This window comes from Dendropsophus ebraccatus, chromosome 14 (assembly GCF_027789765.1).
Source record: "Dendropsophus ebraccatus isolate aDenEbr1 chromosome 14, aDenEbr1.pat, whole genome shotgun sequence".
Lineage (NCBI taxonomy): Eukaryota > Metazoa > Chordata > Amphibia > Anura > Hylidae > Dendropsophus > Dendropsophus ebraccatus.
The window spans coordinates 51,775,881-51,801,468 of record NC_091467.1 but is presented as its reverse complement, the minus strand read 5'-3'; the positions used below and the strand labels follow the sequence as shown (position 1 = coordinate 51,801,468).

Genomic DNA, 25,588 nt, shown 5'->3' with positions numbered 1-25,588 from the left:
TCAGCCTTTGGCTGGAAGTTGTAGTTTTGCTAACGTCAAAAACTGCCACATGTTGGTGACCGCCACTTATGTTCTGCTTTGCCTTCATTTTTCTAAATACCCCCAGAAGGAAATCCTAGAAACACGTACAGTAGGCACTTTATAAATGTCACTCGCCCTGATAAACATTCCAGTATTACTATTATATATGCTCCCTTGGTCTGCTGTGAAGCTGTTGTGATATTACACTAGTGCATCATCTTCCAGGACCAGAGCATAATACATAGACATGTTATATCCAGGACCAGAGGATAATACATACACATATAATGTCCAGGACCAAAGGATAATACATAGACATGTTATATCCAGGACCAGAGCATAATACATAGACATGTTATATCCAGGACCAGAGGATAATACATAGACCTATAACATCCAGGACTAGAGGATAATACATAGACATGTTATATCCAGGACCAGAGGATAATACATACACATATAATGTCCAGGACCAAAGGATAAAACATAGACCTATCGTCTAGTTAGGGTTGTGAAGAGCGAATAAAATGCACTGTATATAAGTTTGGTAAGGGGCCAATGCACTCCTATGTGTACAGCTTGCTCCATGACACTGCAGAAAAGTGTGAGCCATGCAGGGGATCAGGGAGCTATAGTATAGTACAGACCTGGCAATGCTTTGTATAGGAAAACCTTGGCCAGTTATGTCTGCAGATTGTTCTTCACTGAGGGGTACTATTTCAGGGCAGTAAGACTGGTGATTCGGGTGGACGTCCTTGGTGTATTGGTGCTGTGGTCACATATATATGTTTCATGATACTGATCTTGGTTGCCCTGTGTATTATATAGCCTATCTTCTCTTTCAGGGATGGTCCTTGTCCGCAGTGAGAACGGTCAGCTGTTGATGATCCCCCAGCAGGCTCTGGCTCAGATGCAGGCTCAGGTTCAAGCACAGGCCCAGTCACAAGCCCAGAATGCAATGGCCCCTCGTCCTGCTACTCCTACCACTGCCCCGCCAGTGCAGATCTCCACGGTGCAGGTATGTTCACTAGTGCAACATCTAATCCTCATAAGGAAATACATGGAAGAAGTGTGTGTGATGATAATGGGTTGAATCCCTTTTCTTTGTACTTTATGGGGCTGTCCACAGATCTGGTAGCTCAGAACTGCCGACAGACTAATTTTAAAAGAAAATTTATATATATATGATAAAGATAACCCCTTATCATTTACGTTACACAAAGGAGCGGATGTCATGTCATATGGTATACAAAGAAAGGGGAAAAACAACTACTAAAATAGCCCATTAACTCCACTAATTATGTTAAGGTGTAGCTGTGACTTTAAATAAGGTTGACATGTCCTAGAGACATGTCAAAGCTTTGTATGGGTCAGGGTCTGTGTGTTCCGACACCAAGTGACTACTAGAACAGGTGAGGAGAGAAGCTTGTGGCTGTGCTCTCTGTCCACAACCAAGATGGCCCCCATTGACACAGACACATGAGCTGCGCTCTTCTCCTGATCCTGCAGTCATACACTCCTCTATACTTCCCATACTGCTTACTAACATACATTTGTAGTCTGCAGCTGTAAGAAAACTACAACTCCCAGCATGCTTTGACTACCCCTGCTGTGAGCTGTAGTCAGGCAGCATCTGGAGGATCACTCCCCTCAGTCTTCTGGTCTTGTCAGGTGTGCAGTTCATCACTGCCATGACGGCTGAGCGACATAAGAAATCTATTTTCTTTCTATGGCACATCTGCAGCCAGTGATAACCGGTGTCTGATATTTCACTTTACTTGCTTACAGTCGCCTGGAGCCCCCCTTCTAGCAAGGCAGGTAACGCCAACTACCATCATCAAGCAAGTGTCTCAGACACCCACCACCGTGCAGCCCACCACCACACTACAGCGGCCCCCTGTTGTACAGGTGAGTCCTCTTCTCCCTTTCTAATGCTGCCTCATCACTCCATGGAAGTTTTACATTGTACATTTGGGTCACGCTTTGCTCATTCATAAGTCTGCATATCCAGGGCACAGCATTATGATGTCATCACCGTTCTTGGTATTATGAAATTTTACCCCACTGTTGTTTAGGCCAGGTTCAGGCTAGGCATACTCTGCAGTAATCCATGTCTGACCCCGGCCTTACAAGTCCATACTGCAATACCAGTCACCGAGCTTTGTGATACGTAAAGGAAAACCTCATTGAGAGTCCACTAAGCCTTACTGATCCTAAGCAGTACATTGGCCCTGATTTACTAATGTGTTTTTGCTACTTTTTCCCTGACGGTGTTTAGTTTCACTATATTCACTATATTTAGTAACGTCCCACAAAAGTCTCTGATAACCATCACACCTGTCCGTTTGCAAACTAAAACCCTGAGGTGACATGTTCTCAAAAACCAGAGAATCTTAGTAAATCCGCCCCAATGTTCCTTCCTTACCAGTTTCTAAGTGTACTTCTGTTGCTGTCCTGTTACCAGAGAGCAGTGCATTGTGGGAGCTTATGCGTCAATTACAAGTCAACTGGGATTGAGCTAAAATGCTGTTTCCAAAAGTAACAACCAGAATTTTTAAAGCTTCTAAGTATAAGAGAAAACACTTACAGTAGCTACAAAGTTACTCAAATTCTTCTATAGATATAAAGGGCAGTAAAATATTGTTAGCCCGCCACTATGATAGGCAGGGCCTGGTTGGCACGTAAGGATAAGCCTCCAATACTTGACTCGTGGAAAATCGGATTTCCATTTTCCTGTCGATGACATCACAATACTGCTGGCCGTACTTGGAGCTGTTTTATATCTATTGGACCATTTCCCCATGATTCTTGGCATGGATTGCTCTGCATGATCATCAATAACATAAATCATTTAGAATTGAATGTGATGAGTCTTTTATAGGCAGAACTATAAAAAAAGGGGCTATCACCCGAGAGCACTGTTCCCAACCTGTGACCCTCCAGTGGTTGCATAACTAACTTCCATCATACCGTGACAACCTCCAGCTGTCGGGGCATGATAGGGGTTGTAGTTTTTTAAGCCAAAGGCTGTCTGGTCACGATAGCATTTGTTTTGTAGCTGCCGGAGAAGCCACAGGTTGCCTTTATAGAATTGTGTGTTTTGTGTCTGCCACCTAGAGGTCTCCATGTGTCACTGCAGCATTTAAAGAACATCCATATACAGAGCTGTATTTGGTAAAAAGGAAGGCGCTAGCTTATGTTGGGGTACAGCATCATATACAGGGATTACATCCGTCTTACATCAGCCAGTGTGTGTATAATAGTGTTAGCGCTGTAGTCTTCTGCCAGTGTGGCCCTTTCTTTCTGTAACTAGTTTTCATGTGTGACGGCTGAGTGGCGACATAGGGCCTATTTGCCAGGTATAATGTGCGTGTTGTTTCTTCTGCACAGAATCAGATAGTACTCGGCAGCACGGCACAAACTGCCACATTGGGGACAGCAACGGCCGTACAGACTGGAACTCCTCAGAGACCGGTGCAAGGAGCCGCTACCCCTACGACAGCCACCACGGTACAGCGCCCAATGCCACATCCCAACTCGGCCATCATTCATTGGAGATCTGCACCATCTGCAGTGATGGTGCTCTGTATAACATCCCAGATCGCACTTAGGGGTTATGAAAATAAATCTAACAAATCCTGATTCTCAATTCCAGTCTAATGAACTGGTGGGGATGTCAGAAGCTTCCACCTATATCCTTGTGGCCAAGTGTGATGGTCAGATGGTAGAAAATCTGGATAACATTCCATATATCACCAAACCAGTTTACTATACTTTACAATATTGTGTAGAAGGATGGGTCTACAAGAAAAGTAGCTGATGAACGGCGCCTCACTGTACATTGTTGGTATTATATAGACATAGTCTAATATATTATAGATGCTAACGGTTCATCAAACTTTGTATAAACCAATGGTATAAATAAATAAAAGAAACTCTGTAGTAGCCACTTATTTGGCTAGTTTAAAATGTATTACAACTTTAAAGAGGACTATCAGTGTACTGAGGCATCAGGTTACAGACACCCAGTGACGTCTACAGATGGTGAAGGAGCAGGGAAAGGGAAGGGACATTTTTTTTTAACCTATGCACGGGCATGGGTGGTTTTAAAATAATCAAACTTTGCTCCCTGAGTCCAACGCCGCTGATATTCTGCTGCTCCAATCTGCTGTTCTTCCGTTTCCGGTTCTTGGTCCAGTGACGTTGCAGGCCTGCTCAACCAGTCAGCGACTATACTGCAGCCGCTCATTGGCTGGACGGCCTGCAACGTGCCAGATGGCGGTTATCTTGCCAGCAACCCATCCTCCTCTCACACAGGAATGTTTAGCACTGCCGCGTGTTCTTGTGTTCTCTGGGGAGGGAAGTGGTAAGTTGCAACGAGAGAGCTCTCGCTGCAGCTGATCTCTCCTAAAACATAGGCGTTGGGCAGTGATTTTCCATAACACTTGACCCCTATCACCACTGACGTCATCTGTCAGAGGTTGTTTGGGGAGCAGCATGTACAGCCCAAGGTGTATGGGCACCTTTAGCTGCAGAAAAAGAGAGAAGTGCTGGATTCACAGGGATACAAGGGTGCAGGATACCCTCTCCTTTGTGTGTGTGCAGTGTATGGAGATGTCAACAAGACATCAACAGACAGAGAGAGAGGGGAACAGGATTCCCTTCCTCTACCTGTGTGTATTGTATGGGAGTCTCCTGCCAGTAGCTCAGAGTACTAGTACTAGAGTATGAAGAGTGTGGTGAAAAGTGCCATATACAAGTAATATAGTGGCCAGAGAGTGTGCTGCTCCTCGTGTACACACATAACAGTTGAAAGGTTAGCAACTTTTTCCAGGCCCAAAGGCAAAGGCTGCACTACTTCTAAATAGTCAGATGCATTCATGAAGATCTTACATAGTTACATAGTAGTTACATAGTTAATACGGTTGAAAAAAGACACATGTCCATCAAGTTCAACCAAGGAGGGGATGGATACAGGGAAGGGGGAGGGGTGATGGGTTCTATACATATGCATTTATATTATTTTGGTCTAAGAACTTCTCTAGGCCGGTTTTGAAGCCCTCTACTGTTTTTGCTGTGACCAGATCCTGTGGTAGACTGTTCCACAGATTCACAGTTCTCATGGTAAAGAAGACTTGTCGCCTCCGGAGATGGAACCTTTTTTTCTCAGGCGGAGGCAGTGCCCTCTTGTCCTTTGAGGGGGTTTAACCTGAAACATCTTTTCCCCATATTTCTTGTAGAGGCCATTTATATATTTAAATAAGTTAATCATATCTCCCCTTAAACGTCTCTTCTCCAGACTTAACAAATTTAATTCTTTTAATCTCTCCTCATAACTAAGATGCTCCATTCCCCTTATTAGTTTAGTTGCCCGTCTTTGTACCCTCTCCAGCTCTAGAACGTCCTTTTTATGAATCTGGTTCCAAAACTGGACAGCATACTCCAGATGAGGCCGCACCAAAGCTTTATAAAGCGGTAATATTATATCCCTGTCCCGTGAGTCCATGCCTGTTTTAATGCATGACAATATCCTGCTGGCCTTAGAAGCCACTGACTGACATTGTGTGCTGTTCTGTAGTCTATTATCTACAAGTACACCCAGATCCTTCTCCATCAGTGACTCTCCCAGTGTAACTCCCCCCAGGACATATGATGCATGCGGGTTATTAGTACCCAGGTGCATATCTTTACATTTATCCACATTGAACCTCATTTGCCAAGTGGACGCCCAAACACTCAGTGTGTCTAAGTCATCCTGCACATCCTCCATAGACTGTACTGTACTACAAAGCTTGGTGTCATCTGCAAAGATAGAAACATTGCTGTTAATTCCATTCTCAATATCATTAATAAACAAGTTAAACAGAAGAGGGCCCAGTACTGACCCTTGAGGTACACCACTTATTACCGGGGACCATTCAGAGTAGGAATCATTGACCACCACTCTCTGGGTAAGATTTTTAAGCGAGTTTTCAATCCAGTTACACATTAAATTTTCCAAACCGATAGACTTTAACTTACCCATCAGACGTCCATGAGGAACTGTGTCAAACGCTTTTGCAAAATCCAGGTACACGATATCCACAGCCGTGCCGCAATCCAGGCTTCTACTTACCTCTTCATAGAAACATATTAGGTTGGTTTGACAGCTTCTGTCCTTAGTAAAACCATGCTGGTTATCACTTATAATACTATTAGCCACTACATATTCCTGGATGTAGTCCCTTATAAGCCCCTCAAATAGTTTCCCCACAATGGACGTTAAGCTTACAGGTCTATAGTTACCTGGGGAAGTTCGAGAGCCCTTTTTGAAGATCGGCACTACATTTGCCTTACGCCAGTCCCTCGGCACAATGCCAGTAAGCAAAGAATCACTGAATATTTCATACAAGGGTAGAGAAATTACAGAAAGGAGTTCCCTAAGAACTCTGGGGTGTAATCCATCAGGCCCTGGAGCTTTGGTTACATTGAGTTTATTTAATTTATCTTGGATCATATCTATAGTAAACCAGTTCAGTACATTACATGTGTTAGCAGCACTGGCCCTGCCCACCTCAGCACTGGCCCCACCCACCTCAGTACTGGCCCCACCCACAACAGGTCCATCCTCTTTTGTATATACAGAACTGAAGAACCCACTAAGTTCCTGATCCCCAGTTATTAATTCCCCCGTCGCCATTATTTAGGGGTCCTACATGCTCTGACCTTGTTTTTTTTTGCATTAATATATTTGAAGCATTTTTGGGGGTTTCTATATATAGCTACCTTCCTTTCATTGTGAATTTTTGCTGCTTTTATTACATTTTTACAGGTTTTGTTGACTTCTTTGTAATGTTTAAAGGCTACAGCTGACCCCTCTGATTTGTATTTTTTGAATGCCCCTTTTTTCTCATTTATAGCCCTTCTAACCTTGGTTGTAAGCCATGTAAGATTTGATTTTAACCGTTTATATTTGTTACCCATAGGAATATATCTTCCATGTTTCCATTTTGTCAACTAGATAACTATAGGATGTAAACACAGGGGTAGATGGGAAGATGCTGGGATGTTGTGCCTCAGTAGTGCAGCCTCAGGTTTTAGGCTTGTAAATGTATGTGATGAGATCTCTTCATAGAAGAAGTGATCTCCGATTTATTACACATTAAAGTGCCTTTTCTAGATTTAGATGTGTAATATCCTAGATACCATTGACTAAACCAATGAATCATCTCTTGGCCATTCAGTAATAGAATATTGGTAAGCCATCATAATTACCCAAGTATATGTGCAAACCATAAAAAAGGAAAAGAGGGGATTAAGGGGTAAAATTAAAATCCAAAACGGTTCTCTCCAAAATCTCCCCTCTGATTTTACCTTCTATTTCCCTTTTGGCCACAAGATGACAGCACACGTATAGATGTGGCCGCCCTCTTCACCACATGGAAGCTTATAACAAGATACTTGTATTGCCCTGCTGCCCATTCATCTGCAGATTGTAAAGAAAGATCCGTCTTGCCTCAAACCCCTTCCCATAATAAATACACATAAAAATCATATATTTACCAAGCCCTAGCATAAATCCGTAACTATACCATCTTCTTGTCGATGTAAGAGCAAAGTAATTCCTCTATATTGTTGGGTCATTGTAGCTAGGAAGATTACTTAATATACTTGTAAATTGATTTAGGGGATTGCACAGATATGTAGGTTTTAGTTCTTCTGGTAGTTGTGGATCCTGGACACATGTAAATGGTTCCAGTAACCGTGATTGTGCAGAGCATGGCGATGCTGAGAGGGGAAATGTGAACAATAAGATATGGTAACATACAGAGAGAGTCCTCCTACATGTCTCCTACTTTATAACTCCATCCTGCAACTTGTGTAACTTTGGAACTACTGCATCCCATTGGCATTGGAGGATTCCCAAAGTCAGGGGAGTGTGGTGTCATAGTGCGACCCCCAGTAGAACCTCACATTTTTGTGTAAAGGGTACACTCTGGTGTGGTTTCTCGATCACCAACAGCAATGCATTGTGGGAGGTCAGATGATAATTACTGATGATACATGACTGTCTGACTGGGGGGGAACTAAACAGCTAAGGGCTGGGGTAGAGCTAAATGACCAGCTAGTATCGGGAACTTCAGGGCTATCTAAGGGCCGTACACCTTCAACAACTTATCTCTCCTGACTGGCCCCCGTCCTCCCCATACACAGGACGGACTTTCCTGTATTCATAGGGAAGGGGTAAACTGGCTGCAACAAAGAGGGGGTGGGGGTATGTACGGACATAAAGTGTAAAGTGTATGGGGACTTTAATGGTGCGTTTACACAGGCAGATTTATCTGACAGATTTTGGAAGACAAAACCTGTAATGGATTAGAAAAGAGAAGAGATCTCAGTATTTTCTTTATGACCCGTTCCTAGTTTAGGTCTGTTTCTGGCTTTGGCTTAAAAAATCTGTCAGATAAATCTGCCTTTGTAAACGCACCATAAGCCTTGCAGTTTTCAATCTCCTGCTATAGTCATGTGCTGCTACACAGAGCAGTGCTCCCCTCCTATGTACTGTATATTCTTATACAGACTGCCCAACCAGACACTGTGTGCGACAGCCTCTCAACAGCGAGTGGGGATTGCTATCCGCTCTCACTGTGCTAGAATCACTATTACAGGCCCAGTTCACACTGAGCAAAAACGTCGGAATCCCGCCGTGCTCAGTGTCCTGCAGTGAGTGAATGAGAGGGCTCGCGCGCATGTCCGCTTCCTTCCCTCTCCGCTCAAAAAAAGTGATGTCACTTCTTTGAGAGGAAATGCGCGCGCCCTCTCATTCACTCTGGACACTGTGCACGGTGGGATTCCATGGCGGAGTTCCGCCGTTTTTGCTCATGTGAACTGGGCCAAAAGTAGCAATCATTGCTTAGATAGCCCTGCAGTTCCTGACCCAAATGTCGGTGACATCAGAGGGGCCCTGTCGCACCTTACTGCTGCCACTTCACTAAAGTGAATATGTAAGTAAACTATACATTTATTTTAATAAAGTTTATATTACAAAGTAATATAACTTTATTGAAGCAATGTATTGGAAAACCATATTTTTCTCTGGAGTACACTGACGGGCAGAAGTATATATGAATCTGCTCCACTCCACCTGTTCTATTATATGATCCCTTATAGAAAGGACTGTATTTTCAGCATTTTATGTTCTTGTCAGTAGTCCTGGTAATTGTTACAAATTATGGAAATCTCGTAAGTTTTCTCTAATAATCCAGAGCATTTACTGTTGTCTTTATACATTGTATAGAATCTCATGAACACATGCATCTCTCTCCCTAGGAAACCATGGAAAATGTGAAGAAATGTAAGAATTTTTTATCTACGTTAATAAAGCTGGCTTCATCGGGTAAACAGTCCTCAGAGACGGCAGCTAATGTAAAGGAGTTAGTGCAGAATCTGCTGGTAAGATGTCATGCCTCGGTCTTCCCTCTATGGCTCATGTGTGGGTATAGTGATCAGTGTATATCCAGACTACATATAGTTACGGAACCCAATATGATAGCTATAAACTGATGCATTATATGAAATAAAATATATAACAAAAGTTTCTGCAAATGTCCTCTTTAAGAGATCCTTGGTTACGATCCACCTTTGGGCAACCATTAAGGTGGTCACTCATGCTCCGTTCAACTGCAGTCTCCTGTTGTCCTGTTAGTAGTCTCCACTGCACATATAAGCAAGGGGGGATGTGGGAAAGTGTGTGACCTGTTGCACATGAACTACAAGGTTATGGTTCAGGAAGAAAATCAGGAAGTGATCAGATCCATAGTGGGGAAAACCAGTACAGTGAAATAACTTCTCCTTATATATAGAAAGTTTGCACTCCATTACGTATATGGTACACATTATATTTTACCAACTTGTGATAACCCCTTTAACCTACAAGTACATGGGAAGAGTCATAAAAGTAGCCTTTAGGTTTCTTTTACACAGACAGATTTATCTGACAGATTTTTGAAGCCAAAGCTAGGAATGGATTTAAAAAGAGGAGAAATATCAGTCTTCCTTTTCTGACCTGTTCGGTTTATAGTCTGTTCCTGGCTTTGGCTTCAAAAATCTGTCAGAGAAAACTGTTTGTGTAAAAGGACCCTTACCCTTGATGCCAGGTAGCAGGTGTGGTTTATGGTTGTAGTTGCCTCCTGCATACAGATTACATCACAGCCATATTGCTGCAGGTTCTATATGTTGTTATAAACTCACTCTCCAAATCTGCATGCTTCAGATCCTTCATTCTTAGGCCACGTTCACACAACGTATGACACCGGCCGTTCTGTGACCCGGCCTTGTCACAGAACAGCCGGTGTCAGTGAAGTTTATCCCAGCTGGTGCTGCAGTACTGGCAGGATAAACTTCATTTCTATTGAATTGGGATGCGGGCGTATTTGTGTGCACCCGCATCCCAATTCGTCATTGCAAGCAATGGAAAGTGCATCCGGAGCCGCACTCTCCATTGTGTGAGCTGTCAGGGTTGTGCGGCCGCTATTTAATGAATAGTGCCCGCACAAAACTGACATGTCAGTTTTTGTTGCGGCCTCTTGCAATCTCGTCCGGAGCGTATACTATGTGTATACACTCCGGACGGGATTCCCTCTGACTGCAGCACAATGTAAATTTTGGATGAAACACAGACGTTGTTGCAAATCGGCAACAACGGCTGCAATTATTAGAAAATTTACTTTGTGTGAACGTGGCCTTAGAATAAAGTGGGGGTGGGGGGGGGGAGTGTAATCCAACCTCAGGGTCCCCCACAGATCCTGGGAAAGGGCCACATCAGTGATTCAGCCCTGCAGCCCTGTTTTTCCCTTGCACAATTGAATGAAAATAAAAGCTCTCTATAGAATGCTGGATCATATTTACCCACATTGTCTAATTCTTTGACAAGCTAGGAGAATGTTCACACTGAATAGAGTATATGTATGAAATATCACACGAGGAAAGCAGCAGTGCATATCAGCAAGTTTTCATTTCCCTTTCAATGGACATAGCACAAACTCTGCAACATCAGCGTGCAAAACAAGTCACACATGCCGCCCTGCAAAAACGCATAATAAAGGTGCGGAGGTCATGTAGGAAAGTTTTTTTTTTTTAAAGCCTTTCCAATAGTAAATCTGCCCCATTGTATTCAGCCAGAGACATGTAGCTTTTTCTTTCTGTACAGAGATACCTTGGAGGCTGCACAAACCATATGGGACCTCCGTGATTTTAACACCTAAGTGTATTTTATTCTTTTACAGGACGGGAAAATCGAAGCTGAGGATTTCACCAGTAGGTTATACAGAGAGCTAAATTCTTCACCTCAACCTTACCTTGTGCCTTTTCTGAAGGTGAGTATTGATCACTGTATTCTTACAGGCTGCACACAGACTATAAAGTAGATGACTATGATATAATATATATCACTATGTTTTTCATCTCTACAGAGGAGCCTCCCTGCCTTGCGCCAGCTGACGCCCGACTCTGCAGCCTTCATTCAACAGAGTCAGCAGCAGCAGCCCGCCACGCAGGCCACCACCGCCCTCACCGCAGTCATGTTAAACAGCTCTGTGCAACGCACAGCGGGCAAAACCACTGCCACCGTCACCAACACGTTACAGCAGCCAGTCATTAGCCTGGCACAAACTGCACAGGCCAAACCTGGACAGCCAACCCCACTGGTACGTAGTCCACATGGACATTAACCCTGTAAAGTCTGATAGCTCTAAACACCCATTAGAGACTCTGGGTGCAAAGTAGCCAGTTATACCACTAAAGGAGCTAGAAATATAACTTTGGGTAGGACCAGCAGAGTCCCTAAAGATTTACAAGAATAGGGCTACTTGCAGGCTATAGCATCAATCTGCAATTGTATTACAGCAGCAAGTCCCAGCCTTACTGTGGGTCTGATGCCAAGCCCTACAGCGGCTTCACAGACAGTTAATGGAGCTGTAATGCACTTGTGTGGCCCCCAGCTCCATCCAGTGGGAATTTCAGAGTCCCCTTCCTGAGATTGGAAAGAGCCCCACCGACTGGACCCTCTGTAGTCTCTTAGCTATGCCCTATCTGGGGATAAGTCATAACTACTCCAGATAGGAATATCCCTTTAAGCATTTGCTGTGAGAAATTGTATTGGCTCCCTGGATCCTGGGTGCCATTAGACCAGACACTGTTGGGTCCAAATGCAGAATGTTAGTACACTTTCCTATTGACTTCAATGGAGAAATCCCAATAAACCATAAATATTCTTACAACAAATGTGTATTTTTGACCTCTTAAACTGGGTTCACTTTAGTGTAATACATATATGTTTGGATAGGAATCTGTGGCCTATGACCATCTCTGTATTGTTTCTTTTAGGTAATCCAGCAGGCACATAAAGCAGGAGCGGTGGTACGGCCCCCACAGGTCACATTGACCCAGACGCCCATGGTAGCACTTAGACCACCTCAAAGCCGGTTAATGGTCACTACACAACAACAGATCCAGTTAAACCAGCTACAGACGGGTAAGTTTTGACACATTGGCACTAGAAGGGCTAGTGATTCTAGGATTCTAAGCATTAGTATACTGGATGTAGTTCACATGATTTTAACGCCCTGTTCATGTCTCTCTTCACAGTCCCAGTAGTAAAACCAACAATTGTAACAGGAAACAAAGCATTTCCCACAACATCGGCGCAGGCGGCTGCGGCACAGAAAAATAAATTAAAAGAACCGGGGGGAGGGTCATTCAGGTGAGCAGTGATAAAATGGCGGTATGCTGTTTACTGATCACTCTCCTAACCTTCCCAGGTATTTAATAACTTTTCTATTCTTTTCTCAGAGATGACGATGATATTAATGACGTAGCGTCCATGGCCGGCGTTAACCTGTCTGAGGAAAGCGCACGGATATTGGCCACAAATTCTGAGCTGGTGGGCACGCTAACGCGATCTTGTAAAGACGAAACGTTCCTTTTACCTGCAATTCTACAACGAAGGATATTAGAGATCGGTAAATCAAACTTTGTCACTTCTTCCAGCACCTACAAGGGTATCAGTCTAGCGCATTGGGCCCCATTTACTAAGATTGTCTGGTTTTTAACAACTCGACACATAAAGGTTTTAGTTTCACAATCCACCAGATTTATTGATGTGTCTCTTAGTAAATTTGGCGGGATTTCACATGACAAAACTAGAATCTGATCTTCCCACCACGCTAGAAGTGGCTGATTTTTAGAATTGAAAACCCATCAAAAAAAAAATGACAGTTTGTTTAATAAATATGTCGGTTATGGTGGGCTTAAAGGGACGCTTCCAAAACACACTTACTTTTCAGTTTTTTTGTTAACAAAAAACACAATTGGGTCGGGTTTCTGGGATTTTTGTGCCATAGAGCAACTAGTAAATAAAGTGAAACCGTTAATGCTGCACAATTCCCTGGTGACTTTTACCAAGAGTATGTTCATATGTACTGTATACACTGCAGATTTTATATTGTGTAAGGATGCGTTCACACGTACATGATCTGCAGCAGATTTGATGCTGCAGATATTGTGATTTAATGACTGAACACTGCATAAAATCTACAGCTTCAAATCTGCTGCAGTTCCTGTCCGTGTGAACACACCCTAAATCAATATAAATAGCTGAACAGTACATGTAAACACATTGTAGTTCCCATTAACCTCAATGTGCCATTTCTAGGGGAAAGGCTGGATCCCGTCCTGGGAAACTGGGAGAAGTTTCTCAGGACGGGATCCAGCTTTTCCAGACACACGGGGAGGAGCGGCAGGGAGAAGAATGAAGTTGAAGGGCAGAGAGCTGATAAGCTGCTTACCGATCAGTGATTCGCTCATTTCTACTCCTGACTGTAGTGAAACCACTTAGATGCTGTGGGTGCTATTGCCTGCAGCATGTAGGGAGCTAAAAGGGCCAGGAATGAAGGAGCCTGTCAGAGTAGATTGACTCTCATCACATACCTGACCACCTGTTCCATCCAATATGAGACACCTGTGCAGAGTTTACATTAAGCATCTGTAAAGAGGCTGTGGCCTAGCCTAAGGAACCTAGTTGATGCTGTAAAAATGTGTGTTGGTTGTCACTAAGGCTGGGCTAATGGTAACATAATATGGATTCAGTAGTAGTGGAAGCAATCGGCACTACAGGTGTGAATAAGGGCTAAGACATCAGCTCCCATAATGAATGATGCATCCTGGGGTGCTCACTAAAAATTTAGTCCCGTCTGGCAACAATGTAATCAAAAGATAAAGTAGTGGCACTCACCAGTGTTTTTCGTTGTGTAGATATCTTTATTTCAGTGGCGCATGGACATGTACAGGGCGGACGCCAGGCTGGTGCAGGTTACAAGCTTGTTCCGCACTTCTGCGCTTCAACAGACCCCAACAGGAAGGGTCTGTTGAAGTGCAGAAGCGCGAAACAAGCTTGTAACCTGCACCAACCTGGCGTCCACCCTGTACATGTCCATGCACCACTGAAATAAAGATATCTACACAACGAAAAACTGGTGAGTGCCACTACTTTATCTTTTGATTACATATTATGGATTCATTTTCCATGTGTATTACTGGCACAAGCCCGACTGCAAGTCTGAAGACCAAACTAACAGCTCTCAGTTGAGATCATCCAACCTGAGGCTGTAATTCACATACATGTGTCTGCATCATGCTAATGTTAACCCAGCTTAAGGGGTTAAAATGCACTTTTCCTTCAATGTCTTGTCTTTTTGCCCTAGGTAAAAAACACGGCATTACAGACATCCACCCAGACGTGGTCAGTTACGTGTCTCACGCTACACAGCAGCGACTTCAGAACATTGTAGAGAAAATCTCCGAAACGGCTCAACAGAAGAACATTTCTCATAAGGTGAATTCTATAGTAAAGGCTGAAATGTAAAGCCTGCCGCCTATGGATGTGCAGGAGACGCTTCTCCACAGGCCAGGCTTTATAATACATCAATAAGTCGTGCTCATGAGTTTATTCACATGTTTGTATCCTCACTGACTGACTTGGAAACTATAAAGTGAATTGGGCATGAAAGCGTCAAGCATTCTCCGCAACACAATGATTTAATTATTTTTTTTCTAATTTGCTGACAGAGGACGATGTAAGGCTATTGTAAGTGTGTAGGGAACTGGGTTAGAGTCACTACTTAAAGGGGGGCTCCACTTTTGACAGCTCCTACTTTCCCTAGATATGTGGAGACCCCCCCAGTGATCAGCTGTGTGGAAACCTGGCACTATGTATTCAGTTTCCCTGCAGCAGCACTACGGGGGAAATCAAGTGTTACACAATGTCCATTCATATCAGTGGGCTGCCTGTGTGATGTAGGATAGGACAGGTCCCCTCCATAGTAACTCTTTTAAATCAAGAGATGAGAATCCCACAGATGAAGGAAGGGTGACAGCATAAATCCAGGGTAAAACTTAATTTTATTCTTCGATAATAAAAATGTGCGACTCAGCAGCAATGTTTTGACAAATATGTCTTTATTAAGCTTGATAAAGACATTTGTTGAAACATTGCTTTTATGTTTCTAACTAAATATTCACCATACACATAAACGCTGCTAACAATGCCAGATACCTGTGGTAAAGAGGTAAGACATAGGTAAGACTCTGTCAGTGTCCAAGCTCCTGAATCATCGCTGTTCTACAGGAACTACCTGCTCAGCCAGTTAGTGACTGCAGCTTTGTCCCGCCTCATTCACCACCTCAAATAGTGACCGACAACTTCTCCCCGACCACCCTTATCTAATAGGGCCAGTGCTGTATTACTGATATATGGAGGAAATACTTCACCCTATGTCACTAAATATATGAAAGTGTTTTTTTTTTTGTTTTGATAAATAAGGGCCTTAGATCGATAGAACATCAAATATATTAATAAGGAACATTTATACAATTCATATGAAAATTCAATTATAAAAATGTTAAAGACTCCACAGCCGTGCTTTCTAATGTGGACAAAGTGCACAGAATCGAATCACCATCATTTCCCTAGGCTGATGTATGTAAAAAATATATTGTGATGCTAGAGGCTTCATAAGGCTCTTTTTGCATGGTCCATGACTTACTAATGCCCTGGATGAATTCTGCCCATCTTGTCCGATGAAATTGGCACAGAAAGTGGTAGCAACATTAAGCGGCTGCAGAATGCAGGACTGTGGAGCAGATAAGTGTGTTGAATTATAGGGGCACTGTGCCTGGCCCATGTATATACTGACTGGCACGTTACTATGAGTGTTGCTGTGGTTGGCACTGTTCAAACTACTGTAATTCAGTATAGCAGGCATTGCCTGCGGATGTTATTACAGTGTGGCCACTATTGTCTGGAGAACAGCGGGTTACTATGTGGCATTAGAGTGGGGACAGTATGCTTTAAGCTCCCCATTCTGCAACCACACAGGTATGTACGGTAGTTTGCAGCTCTGGATTTTTTAGTGTGCCGGGCCTTTTATGAAAAAGCAACAACTCCCACCATGCTGGCATCACGAGTTGTAGTTTTTTTTGGAGAGGTACATATTGAGAATAATGCTCTTGTCCACGGTTCGCTAGCTCTGTATGACAGCGTTTTATTTACACAATCTTCGATCTGTCTGCAGGACGACGATCGGTACGAGCAGTCAAGTGACGTTCGGACACAACTCAAGTTCTTTGAGCAGCTCGACCAAATAGAGAAGCAAAGGAAGGACGAGCAAGAGCGGGAGATTCTCATGCGAGCAGCGAAGGTCAGTGTGTGCAGAGAGGGTTGGGGAATGGTGCAGTGGCCTTAGTGTTATATACTGTAGACCCCTAAACATGCCCTTTATTGGATAGACTATAGTGGATTCAGCTGACACAGCATGAGTGGAGCTGATAATTGATGGTTTTACGTATTTGTGTATTAAGTGAGATCTCACTTTTGCCCTTTTTTGGCTTCACAGTCTCGATCACGGCAGGAAGATCCTGAACAGTTGCGGCTAAAACAGAAAGCCAAGGAGGTATGTGAAGTATTATAGTAACATCTGTAGCCTGCTCATGGTGGGTGCTAAAGGTCAGTTGTATTAATTCTCTGTATTTCTGTCCTTTTATAGATGCAGCAACAGGAACTGGCACAGATGAGGCAGCGGGATGCAAACTTAACGGCGTTAGCAGCTATTGGTCCTCGAAAAAAGAGGAAAGTTGAATCACCGGGTCCTGGTTCAGGGTCGGAGGTAAGTGTAAAAGTTCTAAAAGGGAGTTATCTAGCCAAGAAAGATGAACCCTTTCTGGGTGTTCTTGATCCATACATGCCATGCAATACTGCATTTCTGCTGCGGAGACTAGTTTTCTCTTGCAACGATCAGTCTTTTTAAGAGTGGTCCACTTTGCTATGTAACCATATACTTAAGGGGTACTCCTGAATTTGGAAGGCTGCAGAGTCATTACACACAAAGCACCACTACTGATCCTAAAAATTTGTTGCAGCAAGAGTGGGTTTAGTTTTAGTAGTATCCCATGTGAGCAGTGGTTGATTGCATCTAATCTGGGCTCTTCTCTCCCTGTATTCCCTTAGCTGCTGAAGAGATACTCTCCACCCTGTTATGCGCTTCACACTGCGCATAACAGTAGGTCAGTGTCTTCTAGCCTGCAGTTAGTTTCCTGTTAAAAAGACCCTGATGCCAAATCTGTCATTTCCATCTTCTGCTTGTATTTGCTTGTATCCCCTGCTATAAGCCATAAACACAGGAGTCTACATACTCCTTCCCATCATATCGCTACGCATCAGCTGGCTTATAGCAGGAGAATGCGGGTTAAAATCATCTTTTAGGGTGGGTTCATACATACCGATTCGCAACGGAAATCTCACTGGAAGTTTAGTAGGTCCTGGCGGTCTTTGGAGGTCCTGGCAGGCCCCTGGGACTACATACGAGTATGTAATGCAGCTGCCCCCTTATCCCCTTTGGCTGCCGCTCGGCTCCCGCGCTGTCTGTGTATACATTACCTCTCTCCTTGCTGCACGGGGTCCCGGCGTCCTGCTCTGCCGCCCAGCCAATTAGTGTGTTGCCCAGCCACAGCCACTGATTAGCTGGGCGGCAGAGCAGGACGCCGTGACCCCGTGCAGCAAGGAGACAGGTAATGTATATAAAGACAGCGCGGGAGCCGAAGGGGTTAAGGGGGCGGCTGCATTACATAATCGCGATCGAGATTTCCTCTGCAAGTTGGTACGTGTGAACCCACCCTCCAACTACTTTTTGATTATTATAGTTATTGAACATGCAGATGGGGCAAATGTTTTGATTGGATGGGGTCTCAGTGCTAAGACCCCCAACTACACTCCAAATATAACTGGGAGAAGCACAGCAGTGAGCTTTACTCTTGTAAATTGTCTAATCGCAGTCGATGGGCTCCTTTCAGCTTCTAATTTTATTATTCTCAGGGAAAACATAAAAGATTTCTTAAAGGGGTTGTTCACCAAAAATGTTTTCTTTCAAATCAACTGGGTGCCAGAGATTTACTTCTATTAAAAAATCTCAAGTCTTCCAGTACTTACCGGCTGCTGTATGTCCTGCAGAAAGTGGTGTATTCTCTCCAGTCTGACCCAGTGCTCTCTGCTGCCACCTCTGTCCATGTCAGGAACTGTCAAGAGTGGCAGCAAATCCCCAAATCTCCTGCTCTCCAGACTGGAAAGAAAACCACTTCCTGCAGGACATGCAGCAGCTGATGAGTAGTGGAATACCTGAAATTTTTTAATAGAAGAAAATTACAAATCTCTGGCATTTCTGCCACCGGTTGATTTAAAAGAAAACATTTTTGGTGAACTATCCATTTAATGAACTCTTTTTGTTCATAGCAACCAATCACAGCTCAGCTTTCATTACTTGAGCAAGCAGAGCTGTGATTGGTTACTATGGGCAGCAAAGTGAATGTTACTGTAAAACAGTGCGGCTGTACCTTCCCCAAAGTGGTTTGTTTTGTTAATTTTGCGCAATATTATTTTTTTTATTGGTTTAGTTTGTTATCCATAAAAAACATTATTTTGAAGTCAGCAGGGCTGGGTAGGGCCTCTACTGGTACTGTTATGGTGTACATATAACCTTTTTTTGGTGAACCCTGCTCAAATAAAACATAATAAGCAGGCATTGTGGCTTTGTTCTTTATTTATAGCGGTGGGTTGTCATGGATACGGTGATACCAATTATGTGTATGTTTTTATTTATTTTGTACAATTTACACACAAAGCACTAGTGGCTAAGGCAAGCTCTTGTTCCTGACCTATAACTGTGGGCTGCCCTGGACTTGCCCCTCTTTAAAGGGGTACTCTGGGAAAACACTACAATTTAATATGCCTGAGCAAGCTCCGCCTCTTTCAAGATCTGACACGGCTGTGTGCGGATTCACTTATGCTCCATGCAGCTTCCCCGCCTCACGCCCGCCCAAGAATTTAGCATCCACTAAGCTTAACCAGTGCAGGGACAGGCCCTGGTGCATGTTAATGACTAGGCCGGATTTAGTTGGGGCTTTATCTTTGCGCTCTTTTTATATATTTTTTTTTTTTTTGTGTAAGATACAAATGATTATTTCTACCTATGTGTTGCTGTGGTTTAGGCTGTCAGGGCATGATGGCAGCGGTAGTGGCAATAGGTTGGGGAACACTGGTTTGCGAGGATGGCAAATCACTTTAAGTTGCCAACAAGCCTGGGGCTGCAGAGTGTGATCTTTGGCTGTAGAACCTCTGCTGTTCCCAAATTAATTATACATGCCTAGGTATTGTGACCCAAAGTTGTCACCGGACACAACCTGGCAGCTGCTGTAAATTTAACAGTGATAGAGATTACTGGGTTGCCACAACTTATGACCCCCATCCACTGACTTTGGGGGCAACAGAGCCCGATCACTGCAGTGTGACAAGTAAATTATTGGTTAACTAAGACTAACCGGCTCTGTCCACCTCTCTCCGCAGGCATCGAGCACAAGTACAACGCCCACCAGCAGCTCCGGGGCAGGTGGCAGCAGACAGTTTACAAGACAAAGGATAACACGAGTCAATCTCAGGGACCTTATATTTTGTTTGGAAAATGAACGAGAGACAAGCCATTCACTATTGCTATATAAAGCATTCCTTAAGTGAAAACAAAACAGAAAAAAAAAAAAAAAAACTAAACAAAAATGGAAAAGATCAAGGTATTTTTGTTTTGTTTTTGCAGACGACACCCACCTCCGCCCCTCTGCTGGGACTATTTTATATTTTGCTAATTTTTTTTTTTTTTTGCCCCCTGCCTCCAACCTGTTTTATAAAATGGAAATCAGTAAAACCACAAAATCCTTCCTTTTTTTTTTTTTTGTAAATGAAACGGCACAGAGAGCTGCAAGGAATGAGAATTCTTGGACGGATGACCCCACGAGGAGGAAAGCTGCCTTCTGCAAAACAAGCCATATGCATAAAGAAACCTGCTCCTTTTTAATGAATGGATTCAACTTTTTAAAACTTTTTTTAAAAAAACTTTTTCCATAGTGAATTGGAATTTCATCTTTTACCCCTTGTTTGCCCCATCTTTTACAGGTGAGGAGTTATAATTATGCATTGCTATTATTTTAAACCATTTTTTGCAGATGGCAGAGACACCCCCTCCCCTCCTTCCTCATCGCTTCCCTCCCTTCCATATTTATTGTTTTTTTCTTATCTGCTTTGGACACCTCTACTGCCGTGGGATGCACAGACCAGAATCCTCTTCGCCTCTGAAATTTTAACAATCTACAGTTTGTGTTCTTTTCCTGTTTTTGTTTTTTTTTCTTTTTGTGTGTATTTTATCACCCTTCTGTTTAAAACAACCTCAGTTTTTTTAAAATAATTTTCCACAATAAAACTTTAAAAAGTGTTTTTATCTGTAGGAAAAAAAATTATTAAACTTTTTGGAAAAAAAAAAAATAACCAATGCAATGCTGTTTTTTTTTTTTTTTTTTTTTCTTTGTTTGTACAAAAAATAGAAATGTACCCTGTGGGCAGTTGCAAAGATTATATGACAAAGGAAGGTAACGTTTTATGACAAATATATAAATATATATATTTTACTTGCACTGTTTAATTATTTTTTTTTTTAGCGCTTTACGCTGCAACATCTGTGCTTATTGCAACGGAAAGGGTTAAATCATTTTTTTTTTTTTTTTTTTTACTTCTGTGACACACGTGGTGAAGTCTATACATGGCTTGCTGTATTTTTTGAGTAGTTACTGTAGATAATTTTTTGGCACATGATAGTGGGGGAGGGGGTACTATAACACAATTTCTCCCATTCTACCACAAATTACTATGTTAAAAAAATAATAATAAAAAATAAAAAAACATAATTATTTTGTTAATAACAGTATGCAAGCTCTGGAGACAAGCTTTCTGTCGCCATGGCAATAGCCCCGTCTTTGTACCTATTTTTTTATTACGGAAAAGTAAAAAAAAATAAAATATACTAATTGGTTCTTTCTATTTTCGGAGGTTACTGTATTAAACTATGGATTGGTAATACTTTTCTGAGTGTACATAGTCTGGCTTTGTGTGTGTCCCCTTCCTCCAGAACTCTCTGCCTTGTTCACAGAACTCTGATCAGTATTTGTATCTGACCGCTGTTACATCACCTCGTCGTCTCTCTCTCTCCCCGCCTGCCGATCTTGTCTTTCCATTTTGTTTTCTTGTACATTTTGCACAGTTACTTGTTCATATGTAAATATATTACTTTCAAAATGAAGTTTTTAATTGCTATTGTTTTATATAGGATTGAAAGAAAAATTAACTCCTTTATTAAAAACGAATTTATCTGTACCCACGTCTCTTGTGTGCATTTTTAACACCACTTTCTAGGTACTGGGGAGTCATCGGAGTCCAGAGTTTGCTTTTGCGCTAGTATTCATATACCTGAAAGGTTTACGGCTTTGGCTCACCAGCAGGTTGCATCATGGGAGTTGTAGTTCTGCAAGCCAGATAGCCTTTTGCTTACAAAACTACAATTCACATCATGCCTAATGCTGTCAGGGAAGCTGAAGGCTAACTGGGCATGATGGGATTTGCAATTTACAGACTGTCTGGACACAGTGTTAACGCCCCACCAAGCCAGACAGCCTTCATCTTGCAAAATGGCAACTATCATTATCGGCTTGCCCGGCGGTCTTTGGCTTGCAAAACGACAGCTCACATTGTGCACTGACAGCCATACGCACAATGCAGATTTTACTTCTGCAGTCCAACCACTTTGGGCAAGATGATGGACGTTGTGGTTTTGAAATACAAGTAGCCATCAGCCTGCAAGCCCATGGCTCATACCATGCACAGACAGGTATGATGGGACTTGGACTTTGGCTTGCGAGACTACAAGTCTGTCGGGGCATAGAGGGAGTCGTAGTATTGTTGAGCAGACCTGTCAAACTGTTCGGGTTTGCCAACACACTCTGAATACAAAAAAAAATGAAATTTGATTCCCTGTGGCTGCAGAAGTTGGATGACGCCTTGTCAGTGAAGATCATCCCGGCCGGAACTGCAGTACCGGCCAGATGATCTTCATTACTGTTGAATTGGGATGCGGGCGCCTCACTCTCCATTGTGATACCTGTCAGTATTGTGCGGCCTCTATTCAATGAATAGCGGCCGCACAAAACTGATATGTCAGTTTTCGCTGCGGCTGCTAAGGATCCCCTCTGGAGGTCATACTATGGGGGACATTTATGAAATATCCGCCCGAGGCGTACGCCAGGGAGAAGGTGCAGATTCTCCCCTACTCCCTGGCGTACGCCTGCCATACACCCCGCTCACCTGATGGGCGTGCTGGGGGAGCTTCGGGGGGCGTGACAAGGTGGGGAGAAAGCCTGCCAGGGAAAAGGGGGCGGGACCTAATATAAGACCGGCATACTTGTACACCAGTCTTCATACACCCCCCCCCCCCATGTGTATACGCTCCGGCCGGGATCCCATTGACTGCATTGCAACGTAAGTTTTGTATTAATCATGGCCGCTGTTGCAAATCGGCAACAGCAGCCATGATTAATATAAAACTTACGTTGTGTAAACATAACCTATGGCTGTATCCATATTTTTCAGAACTTCTTAGGGTGACATCCAACTTCTGTAACGAGAAGAATCCAGCGCAGAGTGCTTAGGTTCAGAGATTGTTGTCAAATCCGAACGTTTTGACAGGTTCACTCAACTATTTACAAGCTGAACTATATCTGGCTGAAACGCCTATCATCTTGCATGACAGTCTTGAAAAATTACAATTTGCATCATGTCTAAGGGTCCTTTTTACACACAGATTAGTCTTTCCTTTATGACTTGTTCTCTGTTTAAAGTCTGTTCCTGGCTTTTGGCTTCAAAAATCGGTACGATATGTGTGTGTGTGTAAAAGGACCCTAAAGCCATTGGTGCGTGATTGTAGTGTTGCAAGGCAAAAGCTTTGAGAGTATGTTTTGCAATTGTCGTAAAGTCACAGGTTAGTTGACACTGGGGTGCAGATACAGATGGCTTTCTGATGTAGGGGAGACACCATTAGTATCTGTTACAGATAGTAAAACTTATGTGGCTAAATAGTAGTAAATTGTATTATAAGCAGTCCCCACCAGAGGACCAGTTGTTAATGGAAAACCAAAAGCAGGTTAGAAAACTGAAATAATAAATAATAAACTGATGCTCATCACTGCACCGTTCTCTAGTCGTCACCAGAAGAGATGATCGAACATCTGAAAATCTTAGGTTCTATAGAACTCGAACCTTGTTGAACCTTCCGCATTTGATTCCCGATGCCTATCTGGTCTGTTGGGAAGGAGGAGACAGCCCGGGTACCGCCTGGAATTCCAGAATTCAGCCTATTACCTGCAAGGTTCAAGTTCTATGGAATCTACGATCATCTCTAGTCACCATGTCTGGTTTCGGGGTTGGCTTTCCTCCTGGGGCCAGTATTATGATTAAACACAAGTTTTATTCTGATTATGCGGGGAGTCAATTGGGTGGGGCCTAGAGCTGATAAAGGAGAGATGCAGAGTGAGATGCTGCAGACCAGAATAAAACATCTTTTTAACCATAATACTGGCCCCAGGAGGAAGGCTGATCCCCAGGACCGGACATGGCATGGTCACGACTAGAGAACAGTATTGGTGGGTTGCAGTGGGTGGCGTTCGGTACAGATTCACTTTAATGAAAGTAGTGATGAGGATGAAGGTAAGAAAATTATCGTTGTTTTCAGCGTTCCTGGCTCTATGGGGACATAAGAGCAGGGAAGAGTCTTCTGACCTGCTGATAAATTTCTCTTTAATATTGTAATACATCATCATCATATTTAAAGGAGAAGTCCAGCTAAAAATTTGATTAAAGTATTGTATTGCCCCCCAAAAGTTATACAAATCAACAACATAGACTTATAACGGGAAATGCATATAAAGTGCTTTTTCCCCTGCACTTACTACTGGACGTCGTTTCCCTCAGCCCCCCCCCCACCTCCCCCCCCCCCCCCGCCTTTTTAAAGGTTATGACGACAGGTACACTTTAAAGTTATTGGTGAGGTGGGTGATAGTCTGACCACTAAGACCCCCACCAATCACAAGGGGCAGCTCACAGGATAACCCCTTTAAATGGAGCAAAAAAAAATATGATTTTATTCCCTGACGACCAGCAATGACTTAAACTCCAAGTATCTGAATGCTACAGTCCTTCTCATTATACACTGAATACGCTTGCCTGCTGTAAACACAGAATAACCCTGCAGAAACACATCTAGTAGAGAACAGCTCCGATGGAACAAACCTCTGTATGACTTGTAAAGTCTATGGGTATCCTATAATAACTGCACAACCCTGAGGTTATACAGAGCTGTAACACAGCCACATGCAGGAGAGCTCAGAAGCATGCGGCTCTTTACAGTAAGACGACTCAATACTATGTGGCAGATAATAAGCAGAGACACTTTTAATACACAGTACACAATAGATCAGCGGAGGGCATGCTGGGCCCTGATGGTCACTTACCCTTTCTGATGTGGTTATAGATCTCCATCTCCAGGACTCTGGATTTAGCTTTGTTCTGTAGATAGAAAATCTAGACTGAACTATCATGAAAGGTTTGTATTATGCATGTAGCCGGGACATACCCTCTAATACAGTACTAACAGCCTACTCTCATGCACACATGTAGCCCCATCATATACTCACAGGATTATATCCTTAGAAAACAACCAGTGTCTGCCAATCTGCCCCACAGTACGACAAGGTATACATGCCAACTTTGACAGCAAGTCGTGAAGCTAATGATCATGGTGTACGGCAAGCTGTGATACGCGCATGTGACTCTGACCATTCAGACAAAGCCACCATGTACCCTGAAGTTAGCTTAAAGGGGAACTCCAGGTAGAGGTAAAAAAATGAACCTGCTGCAGAAGCCAATAGCATTACTTACCTGTCTAACCCAGTTTTAAAATTACCAAAAATCCATTTGCTTTGAGGTTTTTGTTCTGTATTGTTTCTGTATTTCCTGGTTGAGCAGTTGTACATAGTACTACAGGTTCCAGAATACAATGCTTTCCCTCAGCTGTTCATCTCAGTCCTCCACCCTGCCCACTCCCCGCCCAAAGCT

The 25,588-nt window shown here is 43.1% G+C and overlaps 1 protein-coding gene across 3 annotated transcripts in view; it reads left to right on the top strand.

Annotated features, from left to right (window-relative positions):
• TAF4 (TATA-box binding protein associated factor 4) overlaps positions 1 to 21,769 on the top strand; it is a 50,601-nt gene extending 28,832 nt beyond the window's left edge. For 2 of the 3 annotated variants that reach the window (XM_069952819.1, XM_069952817.1), the window contains exons 3-16: positions 867 to 1,039; positions 1,810 to 1,929; positions 3,412 to 3,531; positions 9,331 to 9,453; positions 11,286 to 11,375; positions 11,472 to 11,705; positions 12,385 to 12,532; positions 12,646 to 12,760; positions 12,850 to 13,019; positions 14,760 to 14,890; positions 16,629 to 16,754; positions 16,950 to 17,006; positions 17,100 to 17,219; positions 19,949 to 21,769. In XM_069952819.1, coding sequence (XP_069808920.1) covers positions 867 to 1,039; positions 1,810 to 1,929; positions 3,412 to 3,531; positions 9,331 to 9,453; positions 11,286 to 11,375; positions 11,472 to 11,705; positions 12,385 to 12,532; positions 12,646 to 12,760; positions 12,850 to 13,019; positions 14,760 to 14,890; positions 16,629 to 16,754; positions 16,950 to 17,006; positions 17,100 to 17,219; positions 19,949 to 20,116 — 1,895 coding nt within the window. In that variant the 3' untranslated portion in view covers positions 20,117 to 21,769. The remainder of the gene's footprint in view (positions 1 to 866; positions 1,040 to 1,809; positions 1,930 to 3,411; positions 3,532 to 9,330; positions 9,454 to 11,285; positions 11,376 to 11,471; positions 11,706 to 12,384; positions 12,533 to 12,645; positions 12,761 to 12,849; positions 13,020 to 14,759; positions 14,891 to 16,628; positions 16,755 to 16,949; positions 17,007 to 17,099; positions 17,220 to 19,948) is intronic. The other variant, XM_069952818.1, reaches the window with a different exon arrangement.
• The last annotated feature ends 3,819 nt before the right edge of the window (positions 21,770 to 25,588 follow it).